The sequence below is a fragment of the Phyllostomus hastatus genome, unplaced genomic scaffold, assembly GCF_019186645.2.
Source record: "Phyllostomus hastatus isolate PE091 unplaced genomic scaffold, TTU_PhHast_1.1 phas_contig_98, whole genome shotgun sequence".
Classification (NCBI taxonomy): Eukaryota; Metazoa; Chordata; class Mammalia; order Chiroptera; family Phyllostomidae; genus Phyllostomus; species Phyllostomus hastatus.
In genome coordinates, this window is record NW_025333999.1 from 6,946,447 (window position 1) to 6,970,335 (window position 23,889).

Genomic DNA, 23,889 nt, shown 5'->3' on the forward strand with positions numbered 1-23,889 from the left:
CCCTGCACTTGCCGACCCCCAGCACCCACCTCCAAGGAGACGTCAGGGTCAGGGTGTACCTGCCAGGAAGAGCACTGGTCACCCCACAGACCACACAGCTCGAATCGCTCTCAGGGGCTCCCACAGCTGCTGGTGCCCCCTACCCTGCCCACAATGCTGAGCCCCTGGCTCGGACACAGAGTGGACAGACAGGAGCCAGGTCACTGGGCCAGCTCTTCAAAAGCCACAGACATCTGAAATGTGTTTCTCTGAATGCTTTGGCACATCCCAGAAGCTACTGGATTTCTCAATGCATTGTTTCCAGTAGGGTTTTTCAGAAAAAATTTTAGACTTACAGAAGAGTGACAAAAGTTACTGAGAGTCTCGTATTGCCTTCAACCTGGCTTCTCCCTGTGTTAGCATCTCTGTCACCACATGAGTTTCTGAGCCAGGAAATCCGCCCTGATGCAACGCTCGGACTCATCTCCAGAGCCAATTCAGATTTGCCCGGTTTTTGCCATGATGCTCCCGTTCTGGTCCAGGCTCACACTCCCACTCAGTCCTCCATCTCTTACTTCGTCCCTGATCCGTGACCGTTCCCCGGTCTTTCCTCAGCCCTCACACATTTGCTGAGAACGTCTCAATCCATTGTAGCATGCCTCAGTGTGGTCCGGTATTTCCTCATGATCAGAGGGAGGCTGTGTGCTTTTGGCAGGAACCCCACAGAAGCGATGTTGTATCCTTCCCAGTGCCCCCAACATGCTACTGTGGGATTTCCCTGTTCATAAGTTACCTGTGGAAATAAAGGAAGACAACCCAACTGAGAACAGAGCCTGCTATTCAGAGCTTGCCAGAGCCAGGGGGCCAGCTGCCACCCCTGCATTTGGCAGAGACTCAAGGCAGGCAGGGGAGAAGGGGCTTTCTGGAGAAGGGAGGGTCCAGGGCTCCCCCAAAGGCTGTTGGCATAGGGAAACCTATGTGACTGGTTAGGGCAGGGGTGTCAAACTCATTTCACCAGGGGCCACATCAGCTTCTCAGTTGCCTTCAAAGGGCCGAATGTAGTTTTAGCACTGTATAAATGTAACTACTCCCTAACTGTTAAGCGAGAGCTCGGTGCTGCTGCCGGGTAGAAACAAGGTGCTGGGCCAGATAAAACAAGGTGGAGGGCCAGATTTGGCCCTTTGGCTTTGTGTTTGCTGCCTGTGGGTTGGGCGGTATATTTGGAGTTAAAAGCAGGAGCAAAAATTAGGAAGGCTGCAGTCACTGACCAAGTCCCCATCGGATTAGACTGATTGCTGCAGAAGTAGTGGTCAGGTCCTGCTGTCATGCAGTCTGTGCTTTGTCCCTGTGTATATTGCCTTTCTTACCTGAAGGGTGGGGGTGGGGTTTGCATTTTTATTGAGATATAATTGACACATAACATTATAGTATTTTTAGGTGTACAACATAATCATTTTATATTTGTGTACATTGAGAAATAATTACAGTAGGCCTAGTTAACAGCCATCACCACACATAGTTACAGATTTTTTTTTTTCTTGCACTAAAGGTACTTTTCAGGAACAATCCCAGACCCCACCACAAACCTCACATAAACCCAATTCCCCCACATTGTTCTGCACGTCCGTGAACCATCCAAGGCCATGCAGGCGGCTCACTTCAGAAGTTCCTCAGCTTTCACGCTGAATTCAGGATTGTGTAGTTGAACTTTTTAAAAAGAATTTTAAGATACATTTATTGATTTTAGGGGAGTGGCGGGAGAGAGAGAGATAGAGAGAAACATTGATCGGCTGCCTCCCACGCATGGCCCCACTGGGGACCGAGTGCACAACCAAGGTGTGTGCCGTGAGCCTGCCCGCCACCTTTTGGTGCGTGGGACAGTGCTCCAGCCAACTGAGCCACCTGGCCAGGGCATTTCTTGTCTTTTTGATAATAGCCATTCTAACAAGTGTGAGGTGATATCTCACTATAATTTTGATATTTTAAATTGAGGTATAATTGACTGTGGTTTTGATTTGCATTTCCCTGATGATTAGTGATGAACACTTTCTCATTATCTGCTGGCTATTTGTATATCTTTAGAAAAATGTCTATTCAGATCCTTTTCCCATTTTTAAATCAGGTTGCTTGTTTTTTTAGTATCGAGTTGTATGAGTTAACGTTTTTTAGGAGCAAACATTTATAACTGGCCTGATCTAACATCCCATCTCCCCTGCCCAGATACCACTTTATTAAGAATCCATCTTTGAGTTTGCAAGTGACTTGTTTTGAAAAGACCAATTGTGGGTTTTGAAGCAAAACCAAAATCTGTGTCCCCTTCAAAATGGTGCCTACGAGTACCAGCTGGGCTTTGCCTCACCCTAAAAGTCCTGGCCAGGTGTGCAAGTGCTTGTCAAGGAAGACTATGTTACCCTGAGCAGGTGGCCACCCCATCTCACCCTGCACCCCCCACAGCTGGGCTGTGATTTGCTTCTCCCTCTCATACTTCTCAACCTTGGAGAACTCAGGGCACTTGTGACCCCAGAGAGCACCTTTTTGCTGTGATGGGAGACACAAGAGGGCACCGCCTGGGCCCAGTACCTCCCAGATGTGTGCATGTATTTGAGTGTACACGTATACTCATATATAATGTAATATATAATGTTAACAAAACAAAATCCAACTAACTTTTAAAGATGTTATTGACTTTATTCAGAGATTCATGAATCAGGCAGCATCCCATCTAACAGAAAGGAGCTCTGAGAACCTGTATAATTTTATAGGTGGAAGGGTGGGACAGGGAGGTTAATAGCAAAGAGTAGATTGTGTAGCAAGGTCACCTTCATTTAGAGGACAGCAGGGGTATATCAAGCAGGTGATCTTACCATTGTTGACCAGGTGATTCCAGATTGACTGATTTAAGATTCCACTCCTGGTATTGGCTGAAATTGTAATTAAGTTAGATATGTGATGAGTCGCTTGTCTCTTATTGTTTCTTTTTTTAACAACAAAGAGATGAAGATCACTTCTTACATCACAATGTGTAACACAGTGGTTTGAGTTTGCTGGTTGAGACCCATTATTCATGAAGTAAATTTACTTGGTTGTAATCAGGTTTACTGAAATTAAATAGAGGAGAGCAAATGGCACTTTAAACAAAATAAAAGCTATCTTTTACTTCCTGAAACGTTTTCTTTATGGCATGCATGCATGAGTATATGTGAATATAAGTGAATGCATGATGTAAAATGTATTTCTTAGTGTAGGTTATTGTTAAAAAGATTTCTTAACACAAATAACTAGTTAGCTAATAAACATATGAAAACATTTTTTCAAAAGAAAGAAATTTGGTATTACTAGCAATAAGAGAAGGAATGAGGTACAAGAGAAACAAAAGAACATTAAGAGCCCTCCTTGCCCAGTTGCCTCCCTTGGTGCAAATCCCTGGCCTTTTGCTCCAGGGAGAGGAAGGGTAGCAGGTGCTGCAGGGGCTGAAGGAAGTCAGAGCAGGAGCAGGTGGCTCTGGCACGTGGGTTGCTTGTGTCATCTGAGACCTTCCAGGTCTCAGCCTGGGCCACGTGGGCCATTGGTCACTATTTAGCTAATGATGGCCAAGGAGCCCACGTTCTTGAGCATAGATGAGGGGTCCCAACTTGGGGGTGCTGGTCATATACACAGGAGACCCAGCCAGGGTGTCCCCACACCAGCGGCAAAGGGACCTGGTGACTGCCCTGAACCCGGATGCCATGCAGGGCAGTAGGAGGTGCAATTCAGTGCGGGGAGGCCTCCCTGGGGCCAGTGTGCGTGAATTCAGAATCATGTGGCTGTTTGTGGGGGGAGACTAGTGGAGAGCATGGAGAGGGTCTGACCACAGAAGGGCACTATGGCTGGGGGGGGGGGGCGGTAGTCACACCTGGGTTATGTCCTCTCTCTGTTACTGGTGAGTGCATGTACAATTGCCAGTTATAAAAAGTCACAGGGATGTAAACTACATCATAGGACTATATAGTCAATAACATCGTAACAACTGTGTGCAGTGTCAGATGGGCACAGACTTATTGGGGGATCATTTTGTCATTATATAACTGTCTTATCAATATGTTGTACAGCTGAAACTAATATAATATCATATGTCAGCTATAACTGAGGAAAAGTCCAGTCCCCTCTACCTCGGCCCCTGCCACATCCGGCACGTCCCCATGGCCGTTGACAGCACACTGCAAATGCTTGGTCTGCTCCTGTGCTTCACCCCTTGGCAGCGCCCCACCAGACCCAGGTCGGTTTGCCCATCAGTAAAAACCTAGGTGGCAGTCTCCCATGGGCATACAAGACAGGGATGTCTCCCTCCTCCCCTTCACTGGGGCCAGCAGCCAGTGGTGGCCTTACTGGCTCGCAGGTCTTTGTACTCAAGTGTTGGGGCTCAGCACATGTCCTAAGGCAAAGAGGTGCCACCCTGGGCATCCCTCCTTCCACACCCTGTCATGCCGCACGGTTGCACTGTGGCCCTGGACATGCGAACAGCCCTCCCTAGGGTGGCGCCTGCCTTTCCCATCACATGCACAGGTGGGCACCTGTCATATTTTTAAGTTGTTTCATTCAGGTGACCTGGCTGTTTCTTTGCCTTATTTTGTCTTTGTTGGTTGTTTTTTGTTTGTTTGTTTTTTAAAAACTGTTTTGAAAGAGCAAAGAGCTCTTTATTTCTTAGAGAAATTAGCATTTGGCCTGAGGGATGAAACCCTGAGATACCCCCTCCCTCCATTTTTGCAATCCTCCAGGGCAAGAACATTCTCTCTACCCTGCAATCCTGGGGAGCTGAGCAGGGTGGCATAGGGGTCCTGGCAGAAGTAGCTGTCAGGCTGCGACTGCCTGCTCTGCGGGTATAGGGGGCCCTGGCACCCCCCAGGTTCTCTCCTAACAAGGGCCCTAGCTTAGTTTCCAGTGGCTGCCATAACAAATCACCACAAAATTGTGTGGCTTAAGTTTTGGAGGTTAGATGTTCAAAATTGTTCAAAGTCTGTGTGGGCCACTCCCTGCAGAGGCTCTCAGGGAGGGAGGGGCTGTAGTCAATAATATCGTGGCATCAGCATCGTCCCTCACAGCTCCAGCTGCTGTGAGCCACAGGAGTTCTGCAGCTAGGGACTTGAGGCAGCACTCCAGCCTCACCTTCTAGGTCTCCTTTTCCCTCTCTCTCTGTCACTCTCTTTCTTTTTGTTTAAGATTTTATTTACTTTCGGAGAGAAGGGAATGGAGGGAGAAAGAGGAAAAGGAACATTGATACGTGATAGAAACCTCACAAGCTCCCAAATGGGGACCTGGCCCACAACTCAGGCATGTGCCCTGACTGGGGATCGAACCAGTGACTGTTTGGTTCATAGGACAGGGCTCAACCCAGGCTTCTTTTCCGTCTCTTAACAGATCACTTGTCCTTGAATTTAGGGCCCATCCTAAATCCAGGATGATCTCATCTCAAGATTCTTACCTTAATTACATCTGCAAAGACCCTTTTCCATAGAACATCACATTCGTAGGTTCTGTGTGGATATGTCTTTTGGAAGCCACCATTCAGCTCCCTGCAGATGACTTCCTCGTGACCAACCTCAAACCTCTGCCACCTGCAGTGACACGCTCTTACAGGTCTGCACCAGTTTGTGTGCAGACTTTGTTTCTGACTGTTTCCACCCCACTGAGGCCCAAATGAGCTGTCTGTACTGAGTTACCAGGGCAGGTCCTGCATCAGGTCCAGTGGGCTCCAGGAGCAGCTCAGGGGTCTGAGCCCGTGAGTACCTACCTTCCTGGGGAACTTGGAGCAGGAGCTTGGGGAGGGAGCCCAGCCACAGGCTCCTCACCCACTGCAGGTACGCAAAGGGCTGGCTCCTTCCTCAGGAAGGTTCTACAGAATGTGTTCACATTCATCGTGCTCACAAGCTGCAGCACCATCTGCGCCTAGACGCAAGGACGATCCCCAGGGCCTCGAGCATTGAGGTGGTATGAGCCACAGCTGGAGGTGCTAGAGTGGGGGTGATGCAGTCTCAGTGCGTCCCACAGGCCAACTCCCCAGCAGTTGCCTTGAAAACACTACTGAGGCCTGGTTTATGTTTGTGAACAGCTTCAGATTTACAGAAAAATTACACAACACATAACACAGGCCCTACACCCCACACACGCAGCTTCTTCCCTTTTAACATCTTACCTTAGTATGGTACGTAGATCAAAACTAATGAACAAGTTGTGAATCTAAAAAAAAGCACCAAAGTGAAAGGCAACAAGCATGTATTTAAGATCAAAAGGAACAGCCATTAGGAAAGCACTGATTCAGGCAGAAACGCAAATCATGTTCCAATTAGGAGACAAGGCAACGGGCATCGATGAGAAAGGAAGGGGAGCCGTGACATCAATAGCAGGAATGCATTTCTATTGGTGCAGATAAGCTAACATAGTGACACTAATTATAAACAATGTTTTAAATTTTTAGTCCAGCTGGTTTTGTTGGTATCCTTGCAAACAGTTGTCTGGCACACAGTGTTCTTCTGAGGGCTGTTTTGCCCTGTGTCAACATTCCAAAGGTTTGAGGCATAAGACATGCACGGCAGTGCTCTGGGATGGCAGCTCCGAGTCCATTTTAAAGTGGCTCTGTTTGTATTTTTTTCAAAATGCTGATGCATTACTGTTAACTAAAGTCCATAATTTATTCAGATGTTCTTTGTTTTCCCTAATGTCCCTTTTCTGTCCCAGGAGCTCATACAATATTTAGGCATCATGGCTCCTTAATGTGCTATAGGGTCCTCTGGGCTGAGACAATTTCTCAGTCTTCCTTGGTTGGTGACATTGACATTGTTGAAGCTGGTGGGGTGTTTTGTAGGGCGCCCTCAGTTGGAATGTGTGCGGTGTTTCTCTCACGGCTGGACTGGGGTGACAGGTGGGGGGAGGGGAACCACAGATGTGAAGGGCTCTTCTCATCACACAGACACCAGGGCACATGCCGTCAACATGGCTCTTCACTGTGATGTTGGCCTTGACCCCCTGACTGAGGTGGTGTCTGTCAGGTTCTCTGTAAAGCTGCCCTCTTCCCTCTTTCCTGTCCCTTTGGGAGGAAGTCACTACTTACACACCTAAGGGTGGGAAGTCCTGCTCCCTTTCCTTGAGGGTGCGGCATAGGCACAAATTATTTGGGATTCTTCTGATGGGATAGTTGTCTCCCTATTTATTTATTCAATCATTCATTCAATCATTCATTTATACCAGTGTGGACTCGTGGGGATATTTTATTCTTTGGACTGTAACCCAGCACTGCTCTGTTGGTTCTGTTGCTCAGATTGTTCCCGAGTTGGCCACTGGGAAGTCTCTGACTCACCTCGGCCCCCACGCACTGTAATCACACCCCCTGGGTGTTGGTTTCTCCTGGGCACTTCAGGTGGCTCTGGGCCCGTCCCTGTGTTTCCTGCTCCATTCTGAAAGCAGCTGGGTCTGCTTCCTTCCAGAGCCTGTTTTGAGTAGGAAACAATGGCAGAGGGTCAGTGAAGTAGAATCCCACTTGTGCTTTCTAGAACCTTCCACACTGGCACTGGAAGGACCCAGAGGCAAGAGGGACTTCCCCGGCCTGCTCAGGGCACATCTGCATCATTTGCATCATTATACAGGAAAATGTATTGATTCATTGGATCATTTTAAAGCATAGGAACAGAGACCTCAAAGGACACTGGTGCATGGTAGCCTCTTGATGTCACCTGTCCTTTACCCTTTTGTCCTCTGGGTCCCCTCACTGCGGTTGGCTGAGCTTTGTGTGTGCTTCCACCCAGAGGATAAATGTAGGTTCCCAGCAAGGAATCCTCAAGCATTAGGGCCCTTTGCTATAAATCGGCTACAAAGAAGAGGCAGCCATACAGTAAGAAAAGATTCACTTTCTAAAATTGTTTCTGTGGGCAGAGGCTCGGGTCTGAGCTGTCTGGAGCCCGGTGGGTGTTTGGCTGTCCCACTGCTCTGCCTCTCAGCCTTCCGTGCCCCTGCCTCCTGCTGTGTGACCTCCCCAGGAGCACTTGACTTCTCTGAGCCCACCTGCCCCATTGCAATGTGTGAGATTAAAATGGCAGATGACTCAGAGGCCTTTTGTGATGATCAAATAGAAAGGCTTTTGTAAATGATTGTGCCATCAGTGGAGGGGACTGTGGCATCTGGATGCTGGTGCAGCATCTTTTCCCTGTAGGGAGACAGACACCAGGTTAGGAAAATCACACTCAGATGGTTCTGGTTTCGAGTGACCAGGGCGTGAGGCAGATGGGGGAGGCCCTTTCTCACCACGTCTCGTGTCCACCTCACTCCACAGGACCAAGTCTCCATTGTCCCCAGAAGCCTGGAATGGGTAATGGTGTGAAGGAAGGCGCGGTGCGATTGCAGGAGGATGCCGAGGCCATCCTGTCCCCACCTATCTCTTCAAAGGCAAGTACCTGGCCTCCTCGTGTGTGTCCTCATGGGTCCCTCTTCTGTGCATATGCACCCATCACATATCAGGCCCCACACACACACTGGTGGGGGGGGATGCTGACAGTCCCACTTTTGATGTGAATTCAGCCCCCCTGAGCACTGGGCCAGAAGCCAAAGCCTTGCCCCAAACCAGCTGAGACATCAGAAGATGCCCAGAAGCCCTCTTCTCATTCAGATCTGTGCACACAAAAGATTCGGCCAACTCAGGGTCTGCCGTGAGGATGGGCCACCCCAGCTCTGGGTGCAGCTCAGGTGCTTTCAAGCAGGTCTGAGAGTCCACCAGCTCAGAGGTTGGGCAGTGCAGCAGAATATTCCCGACCTTCCCGACCTTTCCCAGGTGCCAGACGGCCCTGCAAAGAGTCAGGCAGGTGGGAGGACTGGTTCAGGGGCCAGTGGGTCGGGCCACCATCACCACACCATGTGGGGCAGTGAGGGTGAGCCTGCAGTAGATGTGCGTGTCCCTCCCAGTTGTGTGAACTTCCCAGCAGAGCATGAGGGAGACATCCCCTCGGCTGGCCAGCAAGAGATCTGTCCATTCCATCACATGCCTGGACACCCAGTGCACATCCTCCTCTGTGCCCGCCACCCACCTGACATCAGTCTTGATCCTCTTGGCCAACCTGACGTGGGAGCTCACCCTGGAAATCCTATTTCTTTGCTTAAGAAGCCCAGAGTCTTCTCGTGGAGCTCACGGCCAGGCCGTGATGGCCCCGTTCTCTCCATCGGACCATCTGCCTCGTACTTCATTTGCAGGATCCCTCCATGCAGGACACAGGCACACTGACCACTTTGTGATGCCCATCCTGAGCTCTTCAAAGAATAAACTACTGTGGGCAGTAAGAGCCCTCTATGCTGAGCCAGGAAGTGAATTCAGAGCATCCCAGAGCCACCCTGAGAGTAGGGTTTAAGGACACATGTTCCAGACTCGCAGAGCTGGCCTTGGAGTTGTGAGACCCTCAGACTGTACCGGGAGTAACCCGCTGAAAGAGGCGAAAAGGACACGCTGGCTTTGCCTCCAGTGCGGGCAGGCATGTGGGCTGCTGTGGGCTATTCCCTTTGCTCACAGTAGGGGTGAGCATTGCTCACTGGTTCACAGAGAGGAAACTGAGCCAGGGAACTGGTGCTAGGAGTACCACTGATCCTTCTGACATCCACATCTCTTAAAACCAATGGGACCAATGAGCAGGACCTTGCTGTGTGACCCAGGAAAGGCTGGAGTCCCCAGTGATGCCCATGTCAAGCAAGGAGCAGGTGGAACCTCTGGTGAAGCTCTGCCTCAGAAACAGGAGGAAGAATGCCGCTCTAGAAGTTGTTCTTTTAGGGAGGGGTGGGCTAGGCAGGCAGAAGGCATGCTAGGGTGTTGACGGGAAGGAGCTGGAGCCATGCAGGGTGGAGGCCAGGTTGCAGGGTACACATCCCTTGGGAGCAGCTGGGACACAGGGGAGAGGATCTGGGAGTGGGTGTCTCCTGGACCAGGAGACAGCTCTCAGTGTGTCAGAGAGGACAAAGGGGAGGCCAGAGAGGCCATCCTTTGGTCACTGCAGTCAGAATCAGGCTAGGAGTGCAGACAGACTCAGGGCCCAGCCCCGCACCCCTGGGCCACCACTGAGCTGAGCAAACTTGGCGAAGGGTTGCCCTGAGCTAGCTGCCAGTTTTACCCCCAAATGCCTGGCAGTCTCCCCTGGCTGCACCCTCTCTGGTCTCAGCCTCGCCACTCCATCCTGGTTGCCACAGGAGCCGCCTCTTCTCTGGTCACAGTGGAAATGGCCTGTTCACTATGGGGGCTCCCCATGTCTCTTTGGGCAGAAGCCAGCCTCCTTGCAGAGCTGCTACCTGGACTGGTGACTGTGTGCCTTTGTCGGAGATTTAGTTCATGTCTTGCTCTCTCCGTAGACTGGTGGCCCCATGCGGGCCAAGGGGCTCATGCCTACCCCCACCCTATACTGCATGTCCCCAGGGCACCTGGTCTGCATGGGACTTCATGGATTCCTGGGATCACTGAATGACCTGACCCTTGCCATTCTCGCTCATTGTGGGCTGAGGCAAGATAGGGGCATCTCCAGTCTGGAATGTTCCAGGATGCTCCCTGTGGTTGCTTGTGAGAATCAGCTGGAGGAATGGAGACTCCAACCCGATGAGATGCTTAGGGCGCAGATGGACATGTGAGGGAAGAAAAGAAGCAAGGGAAGTGCTGGCCCCAAGGCGGTTGTGGGAGCATGTGATATGGGTTGGCCACTGGCATCGTCACCCTAGCCTTGGCCGAATAGCCACAGACACTGGTTCCTGAAGTCCTGACACAGGCGGCATCCTCTTGCCCAATACCCCTGCCAGTCCCCCCACCACCACAAGGGTCCTCGAGACTTTGTCCCGAAACACTGCGATGCAAGGGTCCAGCACACCCGGGTGGGCAGGACCAAGGTTTGTAAGTGGACCGGGTCAGGGGTGACTCTTGTGTTTGGAGTTATTCTCATTGTGGGCTGCCCCTGGGAACGCAGGACCTCACTGGATGGCCCAGGCGGGGTATTGCTTCTCACGTGGGTGGTCCCTGTCATCTGGGAGGCTTTCACGGTGTCCAAGGGCCACAGATTGTGTGGGGCCCAGTAGGGCCATGATACTCAAGCTGCTGGACACTTGTCAGCTCTGGACCAGGGTAGGGGGTGGTGGAGAGGCGAGGCAAGGGAGCCTCCCAGTGCTGACTCTGTGGAACAGATCCTCCCTCCCTCCCTCTCTCACAACAGACCGTGTGTGTGTGTTTCTTGCAGAGTGATCACAGGCAAGTGCTCAGCTCCCTCTTGTCCGGGGCCCTGGCTGGCGCTCTTGCCAAAACGGCAGTAGCTCCCTTGGACCGAACCAAAATCATCTTTCAAGGTAAATGCTGTCTGTCCATCTGTGATAGAGATACAGCCAGGCGGTCACCCTCCTCCTCCACAGCACCCCCAAACTGTACTGCAAGTTGGTTTTTAAAGTGCTTCCTAAATCCACTTAGAAACCCTGTTGGCATCCTGGGGTGGCCATCACACCAGGCACCTCCTACCAGGAGTTTATTCTCACACTTCCAGAGGCCGGCAGTCTGAACTCAAGGTGCTGGCAGGGTTGGATCCCCCTGGAGGTCAGGACGAGAGCTTTCCTGCCTTGTCCAGCTTTGGAGGCCCCAGGCATCCCTGGCTGTGGCTGTGTCACCCCAGTCTCTGCCTTCCCCTCTATGCCCGGGTCCTCTCCTCGTCTTCCAAGGACACCCGTTAGATGAGGGCTGACCCCACTCCAGTACAACCTCAGTTTAATTTAATGATATCTGCAAAGGCCCCGTTTCTGCCTAAGGCCAGTTGTGGGTACTGGAAGTAAAGATATGAATATGTGTTTTTGGGGAACACAGTTGAAGAAACCATCTCTCTCTGTCCTTGGGGTTAAGCAGGCCCAGGGTGCCCTGAAAATGAGGCCTTTCCATCCTGCAGATGGTGGCCAGTCCCTGCTCCATGCCGGGCATGAGCATGGTCACCACCTGGGCCCCTCTCTCAGCTCTTTGGGAAGAGAAGACCTCCCCTGTTCCTTGAGCTGGCCCCTAGCTCTCTGTGCCTCAGTTTCCTTCTATACAACGAGGACAGTAACATCAACTCAAGGGCTGTGGGAAGGGCAAGCATGAGGCTGCGCCCCCCTGTGTTCGTTCCATGTTCGTTCCCCCATGTTGGGTGCATCTTTACCTGGCAAACTTGAAGTGTAGCACCCTGCGGGGAGCTGCGTGTAACTCTAAAGGCAGTACAGGTGCACACACGTCTGCGCACACGCAAGTGCAGAGGTGTCCCGGGAACACAGCAGAGGCTCAGGAAGTGAGGAGGGGGAGGCTGCAAGACCAACACCCTCATGGCCTGTGTCTCTGGATCCTTGCGGCCACCGTAGCTCCGGCCCTTGGTGACAGTGCAGCCAGGCAGCTTGGGAGGGTAGGAGATGGTGGCTCATCCCCCTTCCTGGGGCCGAGTGGGCAAGCAGAGGGGCCAGGCACAGAGGGCAAGGAGGTTCCTGGGAGGGGAGTGACCCCGCTCAGGACACTGTTCACTCAGCTCTTTGGTGGGGCGGGCATTCTCAGGGGGCTGTGGTCACTGCCCAGCTCAGACCAATTTCCTACAATGGGATTACCCAGACTTGGGGCGGGGGCGGGGGGAGTCGCATCCTTCGCATCTAATGGTCTGTGTTGTGTGTGTGTGCCTTTGTATTTTTTCCAGTGTCTTCAAAAAGATTTTCTGCCAAGGTGAGCCACTAGGTCACCAACTCTTCTCTCTGGGGCTGGCAGCAGCTGCCCTGCTGGGCTGGCAGGTGTCTGTGGCGGCTCGGGGTTGGGAAGTTGGGAGAGGCTTTTCCCCTTTGGTCCTCCCCAGGCTGGTTCCCAGGAGCCTGGGCTACCGAGGCCTCCCCCTCAGCCCTGGCACTCCGAGCTCCGCCTGGATGAAGCCCACCCTGGGAACCGACAGGAGAGCACCTACCCTTGGGGCGGTGGTGAGGGGACTTGACGTTTTAAACCAATGTTTTCATGTTTGATTTATATTTGAACACAGAGCAAGTGTTACTTAATAAAGAAAAGAATATTTTTCAAAGCTAGGCTACCAGACAGACATCAACTAGACACCCTTTGTGTGGGACTCTGAGCCTGTTTTGCAAATCTGGTTACTTTACAGTTCCCAGAACCGGGGGCCTGGGCATGGGCAGAGAAGGTGGGGGGTGAGGTGGGGCTCCCAGACACAAGCTGGACAAAATAAGGCCAGGTGTTCACGGAGTGGGGAGGGGAAAGGGCAGGCAGAGTGGGAAAGAGGCAGGTGGAGGCGTTGACCTTGCGCCCCCCCCCGCTCCAGGAGGCCCTCCGGCTGCTCTATTTCACCTACCTCCACGAGGGCTTCCTCAGCCTGTGGCGTGGGAACTCGGCCACCATGGTGCGCGTGGTGCCCTACGCTGCCATCCAGTTCAGCGCACATGAAGAGTACAAGCGAGTCCTGGGCCGCTACTATGGCTTCCATGGAGAGTGAGCACGTATACCCACCCCCCAACTCTCTCAACTCTCTCCTGTCACCCTGCTCTCCTGTCTTTTTACTTTATTTATTTATTTATTCTTAGAGAAAGGGGAAGGGAGGGAGAAAGAGAGGAGAGGGAGAGAAACATCAATTGGTTACCTCTTGTGTCCTGACTGGGGACCTGGCCCACAGCCTAGGCACGTGCCCTGACTAGGCATCGAACTGGCAACCTTTCATTTTGCAGGATAGTGACCAACCAACTGAGCCACACTAGTCAGGGCCTGCTCACCTGTCTTCTTTTCACATGCTCACCATGTCTGAACCCAGGAGGGCTGCAAGGGAAAGTCCCTATCATTCACTGATTAAATTGTCCGAGAGGCCCCACTAGCTCAGCTACCAGGAAGCCAACCCACCTGTCCTTGGTTCTACCACACTGAGACCTGTGGGCCTTGGGCTGGGCCTCCCTTCTTCGGGCCTTGAGGTCTCACCATCTCTCCTAACCCCTTTCCCTCTTTCAGAGCCCTGCCCCCTTGGCCTCGCCTCCTCGCAGGGGCACTCGCTGGAACCACAGCTGCTTCAATTACTTACCCCCTGGATCTGGTCCGAGCCCGCATGGCCGTGACCCCAAAGGAAATGTGAGTCCTACCATGGTGACCTTCACCAGCACTAGGGGCTCTGTGGCCAGTGGGGCCCGCAGGTTGAATCCATCTGTCAGGCCCCCAGGTTTGGGTCTGGGCCTCAGTGTCTAGCCTGCAAAGGAAGCTGTATTGTCAACCCCTGCCATGTGGACCCTGCTGTACCAGGCATGCTGTTCTGTAGCTGGTCCAAGAAGTTCTCTAAGCCAGGGTGTCTGTTCTGCTTCCATCAAACTAGAGTCTTCATTTTGAATTGGTCATAGATGGGTTAAAAACACACAGAAACAATAGGCGAGAGCTGAACACTCAGATGATCCCAGTGGTGATGGCAGAGTATGGCCCTGGGCACCCATTTCCCCTCTAATGCCAAAGTTTTCCCGAGGCAGTTATGTTCCTCGAAGAAGGAACTCACCAGTGCCCATACCCTGCCCACCCATGCCGCCCGAGAAGGAGGAGCAGAGAATTCGTGACTGAGGCTGGCAGCTGCTCCCTGGGCAGAGTCTGCCGCCTACCCACCGTCCCTCTCTCCTGGCAGGTACAGCAACATCTTTCAAGTCTTCATCCGCATCTCCCGGGAAGAGGGGCTGAAGACCCTCTACCATGGCTTCACGCCCACCGTGCTGGGGGTCATCCCCTATGCTGGGCTGAGCTTCTTCACATATGAGACACTCAAGAGCCTGCACAGAGGTGAGGAGGGGCAGGCAGCACCATGGGTCACATGGACCCGCACACCAGACACAGGGTGAGGCATGGGTCATGTGGACCTGGACACCAGCTCAGGGTCCAAATCAAGAGAAGACACATGACGTCACACCATACCCGAGCAACCCAGACTCATGACCTTTAATGCTGAGTTTTAAGAGCAGCCTTGCAAAGTCCAGTGTGCTGTCCAGAGCGTTGGCGGCCCCCTGTGCAAGCACAGACACCTGCACAAAGCCTGTGGGGACCAAGGTGCAATGGGAGTGCCCTCTTGTGTTTTGATAATTCGGAGGGATTTGAAAACTAGAGAGAGCACTGTAACCACTGCCCCCATCCCACCTGCTTCCTCTCTGTGGTTACCAATACTTGGGCGCTTCTGCGTGGCAGGAGCAAGGCCTCCTCTTGTTTCCTGGTTGTAAAAAGTAAAGAGCTGAGCCACCTCCCACACCTCTGGGTAGTGCAGCTCTGCCTCTGCTGGTACTGAGTCCATCCTGTGGGAGGTCCGCTGGCCTGTGGCTCCCCCTTTAGCCCTGGGTCGGCCTCCCCCCCGCACTCCAAGGTAAAGGAGGGGCATTTAGGCCGTTGGCAGATTTTCTGTTATCGGTGGACATGCAGAAGTGTCTCCTTGTGGGGAGTGTAAGACCCCATTTTTGGTTTTATTCTTTTGGGCGCTGCTCTTGCCCTGGGGCCCTGTCCCCATGTTCACCTCAGGTGGTACCGTCAGGGCGCTTAATGGTTTTCCAAAGTGGCGAGTGAACGATGGGGTCTCTCTGATATTAATTCCTAGTTATAAATTTACAACACATGTTTGGATAAATCCCGTTGGTAGGTTTCACATCCTCTGAGCCTTTGGGCCCAGGAGGCGGTGCTGGGTGTTCAGCATCCTGGGTTTGTTCTCAGGGGCCTGCGCGGGGAGTGCTGGGGAGGGCGGGAGCGGCAGGGTGGTGGACGATGTCTTCACTATCGGGGAACTAGAGTGATTCGTTGGGAGCTCGTTCTGGGGCTTTGGACTTGGTTATATGATTCATTGTGCTTTTCTGTCTTAAAAAAAACAACTGATATTTTTCAACTTAAAAAACAAAATGACCAGAAGGTAAGGAAGCAGCCAAGTGGGAAGGTGCAGGGGGAACACAGTAGCAGTGTGTGTTGGTGCCGGGTGTGCCTGTGGGTGTGGGATACGGTCCCGCGGCACCCTCACAGCACCCCCCTGGCCCTCCCCACAGAATACAGTGGCCACCGGCAGCCCTACCCCTTCGAGCGCATGATCTTCGGGGCCTGCGCAGGCATCATAGGGCAGTCAGCCTCGTATCCGCTGGACGTGGTGCGGAGGCGCATGCAGACAGCCGGCGTCACAGGCCACCCGCGCACCTCCATCGCCTGCACTCTGCGTGCCATCGTGCAGGAGGAGGGTTTGGTGCGTGGCCTCTACAAGGGCCTGAGCATGAACTGGCTCAAGGGCCCCATCGCCGTGGGCATCAGCTTCACCACCTTTGACCTCATGCAGATCCTGCTGCGGCGCCTGCAGAGCTAGGGACTCACACTTGGCGGCTCTTGAGTCAGGGAGCCAAGCTCCAGCACACAGAGGACTGCTGACCCCTAATGTTTGGGAGACTGGGGAGTGAGGGAACCCTTGGCTCTGACCCAGAGCCACATGGGAGCGCCTTGTGGAACAAGCAGGTGGGCCAGGGGGCCTGGGATCAGCGCCCATGGGTCCTCAAGGAAAGCCAGGGGCCCTTGAAGTGCAGTATTGGAACAAGTGAGCACCCCCCTTTCCTCTTCCCTCCTCCTGTGGGGCTGGCCCTGCCTCCCAGAGTTGCCTCCCCAACACCCTGATACCAGAGTGACCAGTGCCGCCTCCTGGCATTCTGTGCTCTTGGACATGCTCCTGGTTCTTGTGAGCCTGTGCCCCCTGGGCCCAAAGCCAGACTCCTGCCCATTGGCCCCGTCCGTGCTCAGAGCAGAGGAGCTGGAGAATGTGGGAGAGTCTGCCTTGCCTGTCCATGATGGGACCAGTCTCCTACTCAGCGTGGGCTACAAATGCAGCCTGTTGCCTGCCCTGCCCCTCCCCACCACTGTCTTGCCTTTATTTCCCCGGTGACATGACTCCCCACTTCCCACAGCCTTCTGCTTTGGAGCCTTCTCTGAGTGTTACCCTGATCCTCACTCCACACCGTGGTGGGCCCTGGGGCCAGTCCTCCCCTCTGTAGGATGCCCCACAGTTGCACTCACAGAGGCAGAGCCTCGGGCCCTGACCCTCAGCCCATAAGCACCCGTGGGCGTCTGGGGGGACCTGTAGCATCTGGTACATCCTTGGCTCCCCACTTGAGCGGGTGCTTGGCCTGGTTATGGGGAAATTTAAGGACTACGGGGCTGTCTGATTTCCATGAATGGAATGAATGGTGGTGGCTGGCAGCTGCAATCCTCCCCAAATGAAAGCCCATGTCAGTGTGTGGCCTGTGGTAGGAAGCTCAGGAGATTCGAGGTACCATAGGACACCCCCAAGTATCTGGTCTTGCAGAGAAGTTCCTGGGCCCCCTCTGTGTCACAGGGACTCAGAAACACCCATTTCCTAATGATGTTTGGAGATTCTTGACTTTGGTTTTAAAATTTGGCCGACCCTGTGCCTAACCAGCCCAGTCTGGTGTCAGGACAAGGCTGGCCCAGCCCACAATGTGAGAAATGGTCTGTGTGCTTGCCTCACGTGCATTTCCAGTCGTGACTGTGACTTCTTCGTTCTGTTCCATGTCTGTTCTTGCCTTGGACCTGTGAGGTGCCTTTTCTTGCATGTGTTCGCTGGCCAGCCCTAGTATCATTCCCAGACTCTTGTCCCCAGGGGCCCAAGCAGCCTGTGATCCTGTCCTGTTGGGTGTCTCACCACTCCCAGTCTTGCCCAGTGCTCAGGAGAGGCAGGGGCACACTTCACAGGGAGACAGGATGGAGGCCCAAGGGCCCTGGGCCAGAGAGAGCATCAGGAACTGGGGGTCCACCCCAGGCAAGTGAGACCAGGTGGCTGGTTAGGCGGCACCCTCCTTTGAGCTGCAGGGTGGGCAGCAGTAGGACGGCCCTCCAGGTCCTGCTGTCTCCCATGTGCCTCCCCAAGGTGGCTCCCAGCCCCTGGGCCTCACTAGCGCCACCACCACTCCCCCAGCCCCCACACAGGGCCTGGCTGGCACCCTCCATGGTCATACCCCTCCCCACCGGCTGCCTGTCCCGGTCTGGAGTTATTTTGATGCCATGAAGACACTTTGTTTATAAATAATGTTTATATATTTTAAAGATTTGTGCCAAGAGAGTATATTTAATAAAAATTAAAATGACTTTTCCTCCTGCCCATGTCTCTTTTCTTAGGCTCCACCAGGCACCAAAAACAGGGTTGAATTTATTTTGACAGATTTTTGAATAAAGTCGTGAATAAAACTTTTTAAAAATGCAATTGTTTGAATTGTTAATTCTACTACAGTTTTCCGGAACACGAAAACTGCATGAAAGCCTTTACCGAGTAAGTGGGTCTCCCAGGCCCGCCTGCAAGGTCGTCCCTGCTATCGGTTCATCACGTGTCCTTCCAGAGACCTGTGCGCACACAGGTCAGGGCCGTTGGTCGGTCAGGGTGGGCTGTGTCCTGCTCAGCAAGCACGGCCCCAAAGGCCTGAGGTTTCTCTCTCCTGCACCATCTGGCCTGTGCTGGGGGCTCTGCTCCGCAGCTGGGTGAGGCCTTGGGCACACATGCTGCTGTCTTCAGATGCAGGAGGGTGAGGCCACGAAAGGTCCCCAGTGGCCATGGCATTTCGGGCATGCTGTCCAAGGCAGAAGTGGGAGCCTCGTGTGGAGGTGGTGAGCAACTCGGTATTTACTTATTTACTGTTTAACCCATGTATTTACTTGTTCCTGGGCCAGCTTTTTGAGTTCAGAAATGATGCTGTGACTGCCACTCTGGCCCCTGCACACACCAGTGAGAATCTCCCAGGATGTGTCCCTGAAGGGCCAGCCAACTGTGATCAGTGGACTCCAGGCACCGCCAGAGTGCTCCCCAGCCCAGCTGTGTAAACTTAGGTGCCAACAGGCATTGTGCAGGGTTCAGGCCACATCCTGACTGGCAGCCTGACTCCTTGCTTAGGGGTGCCAGCAGTACCTCCTTACTGTTTTAGTCACATCTTCCCGTGATCCCTCTCAAGGCCGGGCGTCTCTTCATGAGTGTTGGACGTTTATTTCTCTCCTCTTAATCGTTCTGTACACTGCCGCCCACAACAGCAGGCCTAGTGGTTGAGGCAAGATGGTCTCGAGTGATGTGAACAGGAATCTTGCATTTTGTGTTTTTGTGCCCCAGCAAGGCAGCAATGGGTGTGACAGTGACACACTGGAGAGAAGTGGCTGCAGCTTCTTCATGCAACTGCCCCCCAGTCCCCATGTGCGATGGGCCTTGTGCTGAGTCAAGGTTCCCAGATTTGTGTCTACCCTGGGGGGCTCTTGGGATGGGCAACACGATGCGTGATGATGCTCTGGTTCGTGATGCAAAACATCTAAAAATACGCTGTGGAGCCCAGGAGGCAGGTGGAATCCTGGAGGGCAATTGAGGGGAGGAAAGACCCCACCGGGGGTGCTGGGGAAAGCCCCAAGGCCAGGGAATTCCCCACAGGGTGAGTGTCAGGCAGCAGCCCTGAAATTGGCACTGGGGAGCCGAGAAAGGTGTTTGAGCAGATGCGGGAAGGGGGAGGCGGGAACTTGGGCAGGGAGCCAGGCTCGGGTCTGGATGCACAGTGTGTAGGCTGAGGTTCCAGAGGACTCTGGGTAAGGGGTAGGACCAAGAGCTACCCAGGCCCAGCCCTGGCATCTGCCTTCAACCTGGGAGACCAGACCCAGGCTCACATCCCTAATTTGCAATTTGCTAGGAAATTATTGCCTCCAGATGACTTCTGATAATCCTAGTGTCCTATTACGATCATATTGTCTTTGCCTTGGTTGTGACTCTTCTGCCTTCTCAGCCTGTGTTGTTTTCCATGATGTTGTGGGGGGCCCAGGTCCTGGCTATTTTATCTTCCAGACTGTCATGGACCAATGTCTCCCCAGCTCCCCAAATCCCTATGCTGAAACCTAAAGCCAACACGGTGGTGTTAGGAAGTGCAGCTTGGGAAGGTGCTTAGGGGCAGATGGGGCAGGAGGGTGGGACCCTCACAATGGCATTGGTGCCCTTACAAGAGTCACACCAAAGAGCTGGCTACCCTCTCCATCCTCCACTGTATGAGAAGTGGCATCTACAGCCTAGAAGCAGGTCCTCTCCTGGCCATGCCAGTGCCCTGAGCTTGAACTTCCAGCCCCCAGAACAGTGAGAAGTCACTTTCCTTTACTGTCAGCCACCCAGGCTATGGCACTGTGTCACAGCAGTTAGAATGGATGAAGCCGCTGGCAAACTGGTCCTTCTCTGCCACGCCCTCTTCCAACCATGTTTTTTGACAAGGTCTGAACGTGGAAAGAGGGAATTCAAGGAATCTATCTTCCTGGAAGAGAGCGTGGCATACAAAGGGGGGCAGTAATTTTCCTGGGGATTGCTCTTAATAATTTCCTTGCTAATATTGATCATGGTCTTACTTTGTACCCTGATTCCCATAAGAACAGGCCATGAGAAGAAAAAGTCTCGAAGTGCGTCAACAGTTAACTTTGAGGGAAATTCTGAAGGGACAACTAGTTCTCCCTAGACTATTGAATCATGCCCAAATTGTTTTAAACAAGGTGTTTATAAACTTGAGTAAGAAATTATCCCCGATTGTTCCCATAAAAGAATTCATGAATCAGTTACAACAGGTTGAATTATTGGCGGACTTTCCCATGCCTGTTCCTTACCCATAGATACAAAGAGTCTTTAAAGAAAACAAGAAAAAAACTATATAGACCCCTACCCACAGCCCAGAGATACCCCTGAGTAGCATATTAGATTATTGGCAAATTATGGTATCCCCCAAAAGGAGCTAATAGTCCCCAGAGGGTTCCAGATCCCCCATTGCCTTATACAGGAGCATATAATGAGGGTGGCATTAGAATGGTCAATAAGGATGGAGTCCAAGTGCCTTATAATAGTCTAAATTTCATGGAAAGGCTAGCTCGAAGCAGACCTCCCTGGTGTTTATTAACTAAGGAACAAAAAGTGTTTACTGTAGCTGAATTTCCTGTCTACCTCTTCTTACATGTTTGTTTTGGTGATCAAAAGGTGGTGGGATTGTTAGATACCTGTATCTCAGGTTTATTGATTCACATAATTCCAATGAAGTTGTATAAAATAATTTCTTGACCAGAGAATAAAATCCCCTCTAATGAAATAGCCCCTGAATGTCTAAAAGTTGTTGGAGTAACAGCCCCGCCTTTACCTTGAATAGGAATATATATCAAGTAGAATTAGACAGGCAAAGAAATAAGAAAAGTTGGTTAACTGTTATAAATTAAGCACGTAGAAACAGTTACCAGGGAGTCAGAGTCCATGGTGCATAGAGAAATATTTTAGACAGAAAAGGTAAACAGCTAAGTTAGACATCGCAAAGGCCTTATAATAAATTTCCTATAACCTCTATTCAATCTAGCATATCCTTTTGCCCCATGATAAATTCTGAGAACTTTAATAAACAATAAGACATTCAAATTCTGTATGTACAGCTATTTTTAATTGTCTAATTTATGGCTCTCCTGGTCAAAATAATCTTTGTTTAATATAATTGAATCTATGGGAATTTTTGTATTTTTCCTGGTTACCTTTGTATTGATTTTTTTCTGCTTCACCTAACCGCAAATGTCAATCACTGCTAAAAATGAAAGTATAAAAACCTGCTTGTACTTGTAATAAATGGAACAGAGCATCACTGTCCTCTGAGGCATGTTGTCGTCTGTCTCCCATCGCCAACGCCTTACCCACCTTTCAGGAACCCCTGGACCTAGCTGCGGCCGGACCGCGGCACTTCTCTAAGTCGTGGCCCATATGGCTTTCCCCAGCTGTTCTAGCAGAGATTGCATGGCAGGAAGTCTGGGCTTTTCCCTCAAGAGCTGGGCACCCTTCAAAGCCCTCATGCCCCCAAACTGAGGCAGCTCCTCAGGAAATGAAGGGTCTCAGGTAGGACTGGGGCCTTTCATAGGACCCTTTCTGGCCGCTGAGCAGAGTCATTTGCAAAGGGAACAAGCAGTGTAGGCTGAGCAGGGTGGTGGCAGGGTGGATGTTTGGGTCACAGTGGTTTTTAAGATATTGCTGGTTTCCAGGTTTCCCGATAGGCTGGGTATGAGGAGAAAGAGAAAGGTAACAGAAAAGATGGAGCTGATGTGACTGAGGGGTTGTAGGGGAAGGTCAAGAGCACTGGACATGCTGGCGAGGCTGCCCAAGACGCTGAGGGCCACAGAAATGGAAGTGGGGTTTGCTGACAAATACGTAAGGATGGAGAGACGGGGAGAAGGGAGCGAGGAGCCTGCGGGGGGTGAGTGAGAATGCAGTGGCAGCCAGGGAGGCGGGTTGTGATCAGGCAGGGACTAGTGGGGTGGGGGCAGTAAGCAGAATGCCAGAGGACTTGACAAAGTGACCTTGTTGCAGATGCACGTGGGCACACCCCAAGTCCCGTTTCAGTTTGTGGGGTCTTGTCTTTGCACTAGTTTTCTCCTTGGCTGTTTCTTGAGTTAAACATTTGATTTGTTTTGGGGGTTTGTTTTTTAAGTTTGCCTCCTTTTCTTCAGCTGGTTTGGAAATTATATAGTCTGTTTCTTGTGATGTAGGTTTCTCAGCCTCAGTGCTACCGATGTCTGGGGTCAGGGTGTTCTGTGTTGGGGACCGTCCTGGGCACTGTGGGGTGTCGGGAAGCATCCCTGGCCTCTCTCCCTCCTGTTGTGACAATCGAAAGTGTCTCCAGACACTGAATAGTGTCGCTGAGTAGGACCGATACGTGGTAGTTGCTGTTGACGTGTCAACAAAAACTAAAATACTTACCTCTCCCTGAAAATGCAGGGTTTTTACCACCACCTTCAGGCTTCCCTATTTTTCTCTCACTGCGGTTCCACCGTATTTTTTCATTCTTAGCTTCTTCATTGTGTGTGCAAAATATGCCACAAAGAGTCTGTAAATGTTTCTGCGGTTTGATGCATGACAGTGAGGGCTGTAACTGTCACTGGTTCTTCCTGCTGTGGCTGCCCCACGAGCGCTGCACCCACCCCATTGTGCCTGACATCTGTGTCTGTCACTCCTTGTCTGTGGCGTGTCCCCCTTCCTGTGTCCCCAGACCGCATGGTATTGAGCTCCAAAGCAGTGAGCATGCACAGCTGTGGTGGGACAAGAGCGGGGCCAGGCAGCCTTTGGCACCGCTGCAGGAAGAACTGTGCGCAGTGGGCTCTGAGGCTCCCAGGTGTCAGCTGACAGGGAGTCCCTGGTGACTCCTAAAGTGCCAGGTAGTGCAGGTCCTGCACAGTTGGAAGATGACACTCATCAACTTTGATTCCTGGGCCACTAGGTGTGGCCTGTTCCATTCTCACTGGGAGCTGGCTTTGTTCCAGGCTTCTCAGACATGCCTCGGGACAGGGTTCTTGTCACCCAGCATCAGGCAGCAAAAGGCCCTGGAACTTTTTGGCCCTGGCGAACCCCCTCTGCATTCCTCCATGGCATCACCCCACAAAGTGCCCGTCAGCGTCCGCTCGGGTCTCTCCTGACAGAGCACTATTTTGGAGATTCTTCTTTGAGCCAAGTTTCTAATTTCCTCTTGATCAGTTCTTGTTGTGCTTATCTTTTAATAAAATCTCTTCTTATTTTTTTAAAGGTTGTATTTTATTTATTTTTAGAGAGAGGGAAAGGGAGGGAGAGAGGGAAAGAAAATCGAACTGGTGATCCTTTGTTTTGCAGCCCACACTCAATCCACTGAGCTACACCAGCCACAGCTGTTTTGCTTATCTTTTATCTTGTTGTTCCTTCTGTAAGATTTCTACAATTTTATTTTACATCTTTTATTTTGGGGTGGGGGCAAGGGAAGGAGATAGAGGAGAGAAACATCAACGTGTGGTTGCCTCTCACACACCCTCCACCCACGACCAGGCATGTGCCCTGACTGGGAATCAAACCAGTGACCCTTTGGTTCACAGGCCAGCACTCAATCCACTGAGCCACACCAGCCAAG

The 23,889-nt window shown here is 52.0% G+C and overlaps 1 protein-coding gene across 1 annotated transcript in view; it reads left to right on the forward strand.

Moving 5' to 3' along the window:
- Positions 1–18,090, forward strand: part of SLC25A42 (solute carrier family 25 member 42) — a 30,789-nt gene extending 12,699 nt beyond the window's left edge. The window contains exons 2-8 of the mRNA XM_045853370.1: positions 8,279–8,391; positions 11,199–11,304; positions 12,654–12,679; positions 13,278–13,444; positions 13,952–14,068; positions 14,604–14,755; positions 15,991–18,090. Coding sequence (XP_045709326.1) covers positions 8,311–8,391; positions 11,199–11,304; positions 12,654–12,679; positions 13,278–13,444; positions 13,952–14,068; positions 14,604–14,755; positions 15,991–16,298 — 957 coding nt within the window. The 5' untranslated portion in view covers positions 8,279–8,310 and the 3' untranslated portion in view covers positions 16,299–18,090. The remainder of the gene's footprint in view (positions 1–8,278; positions 8,392–11,198; positions 11,305–12,653; positions 12,680–13,277; positions 13,445–13,951; positions 14,069–14,603; positions 14,756–15,990) is intronic.
- The last annotated feature ends 5,799 nt before the right edge of the window (positions 18,091–23,889 follow it).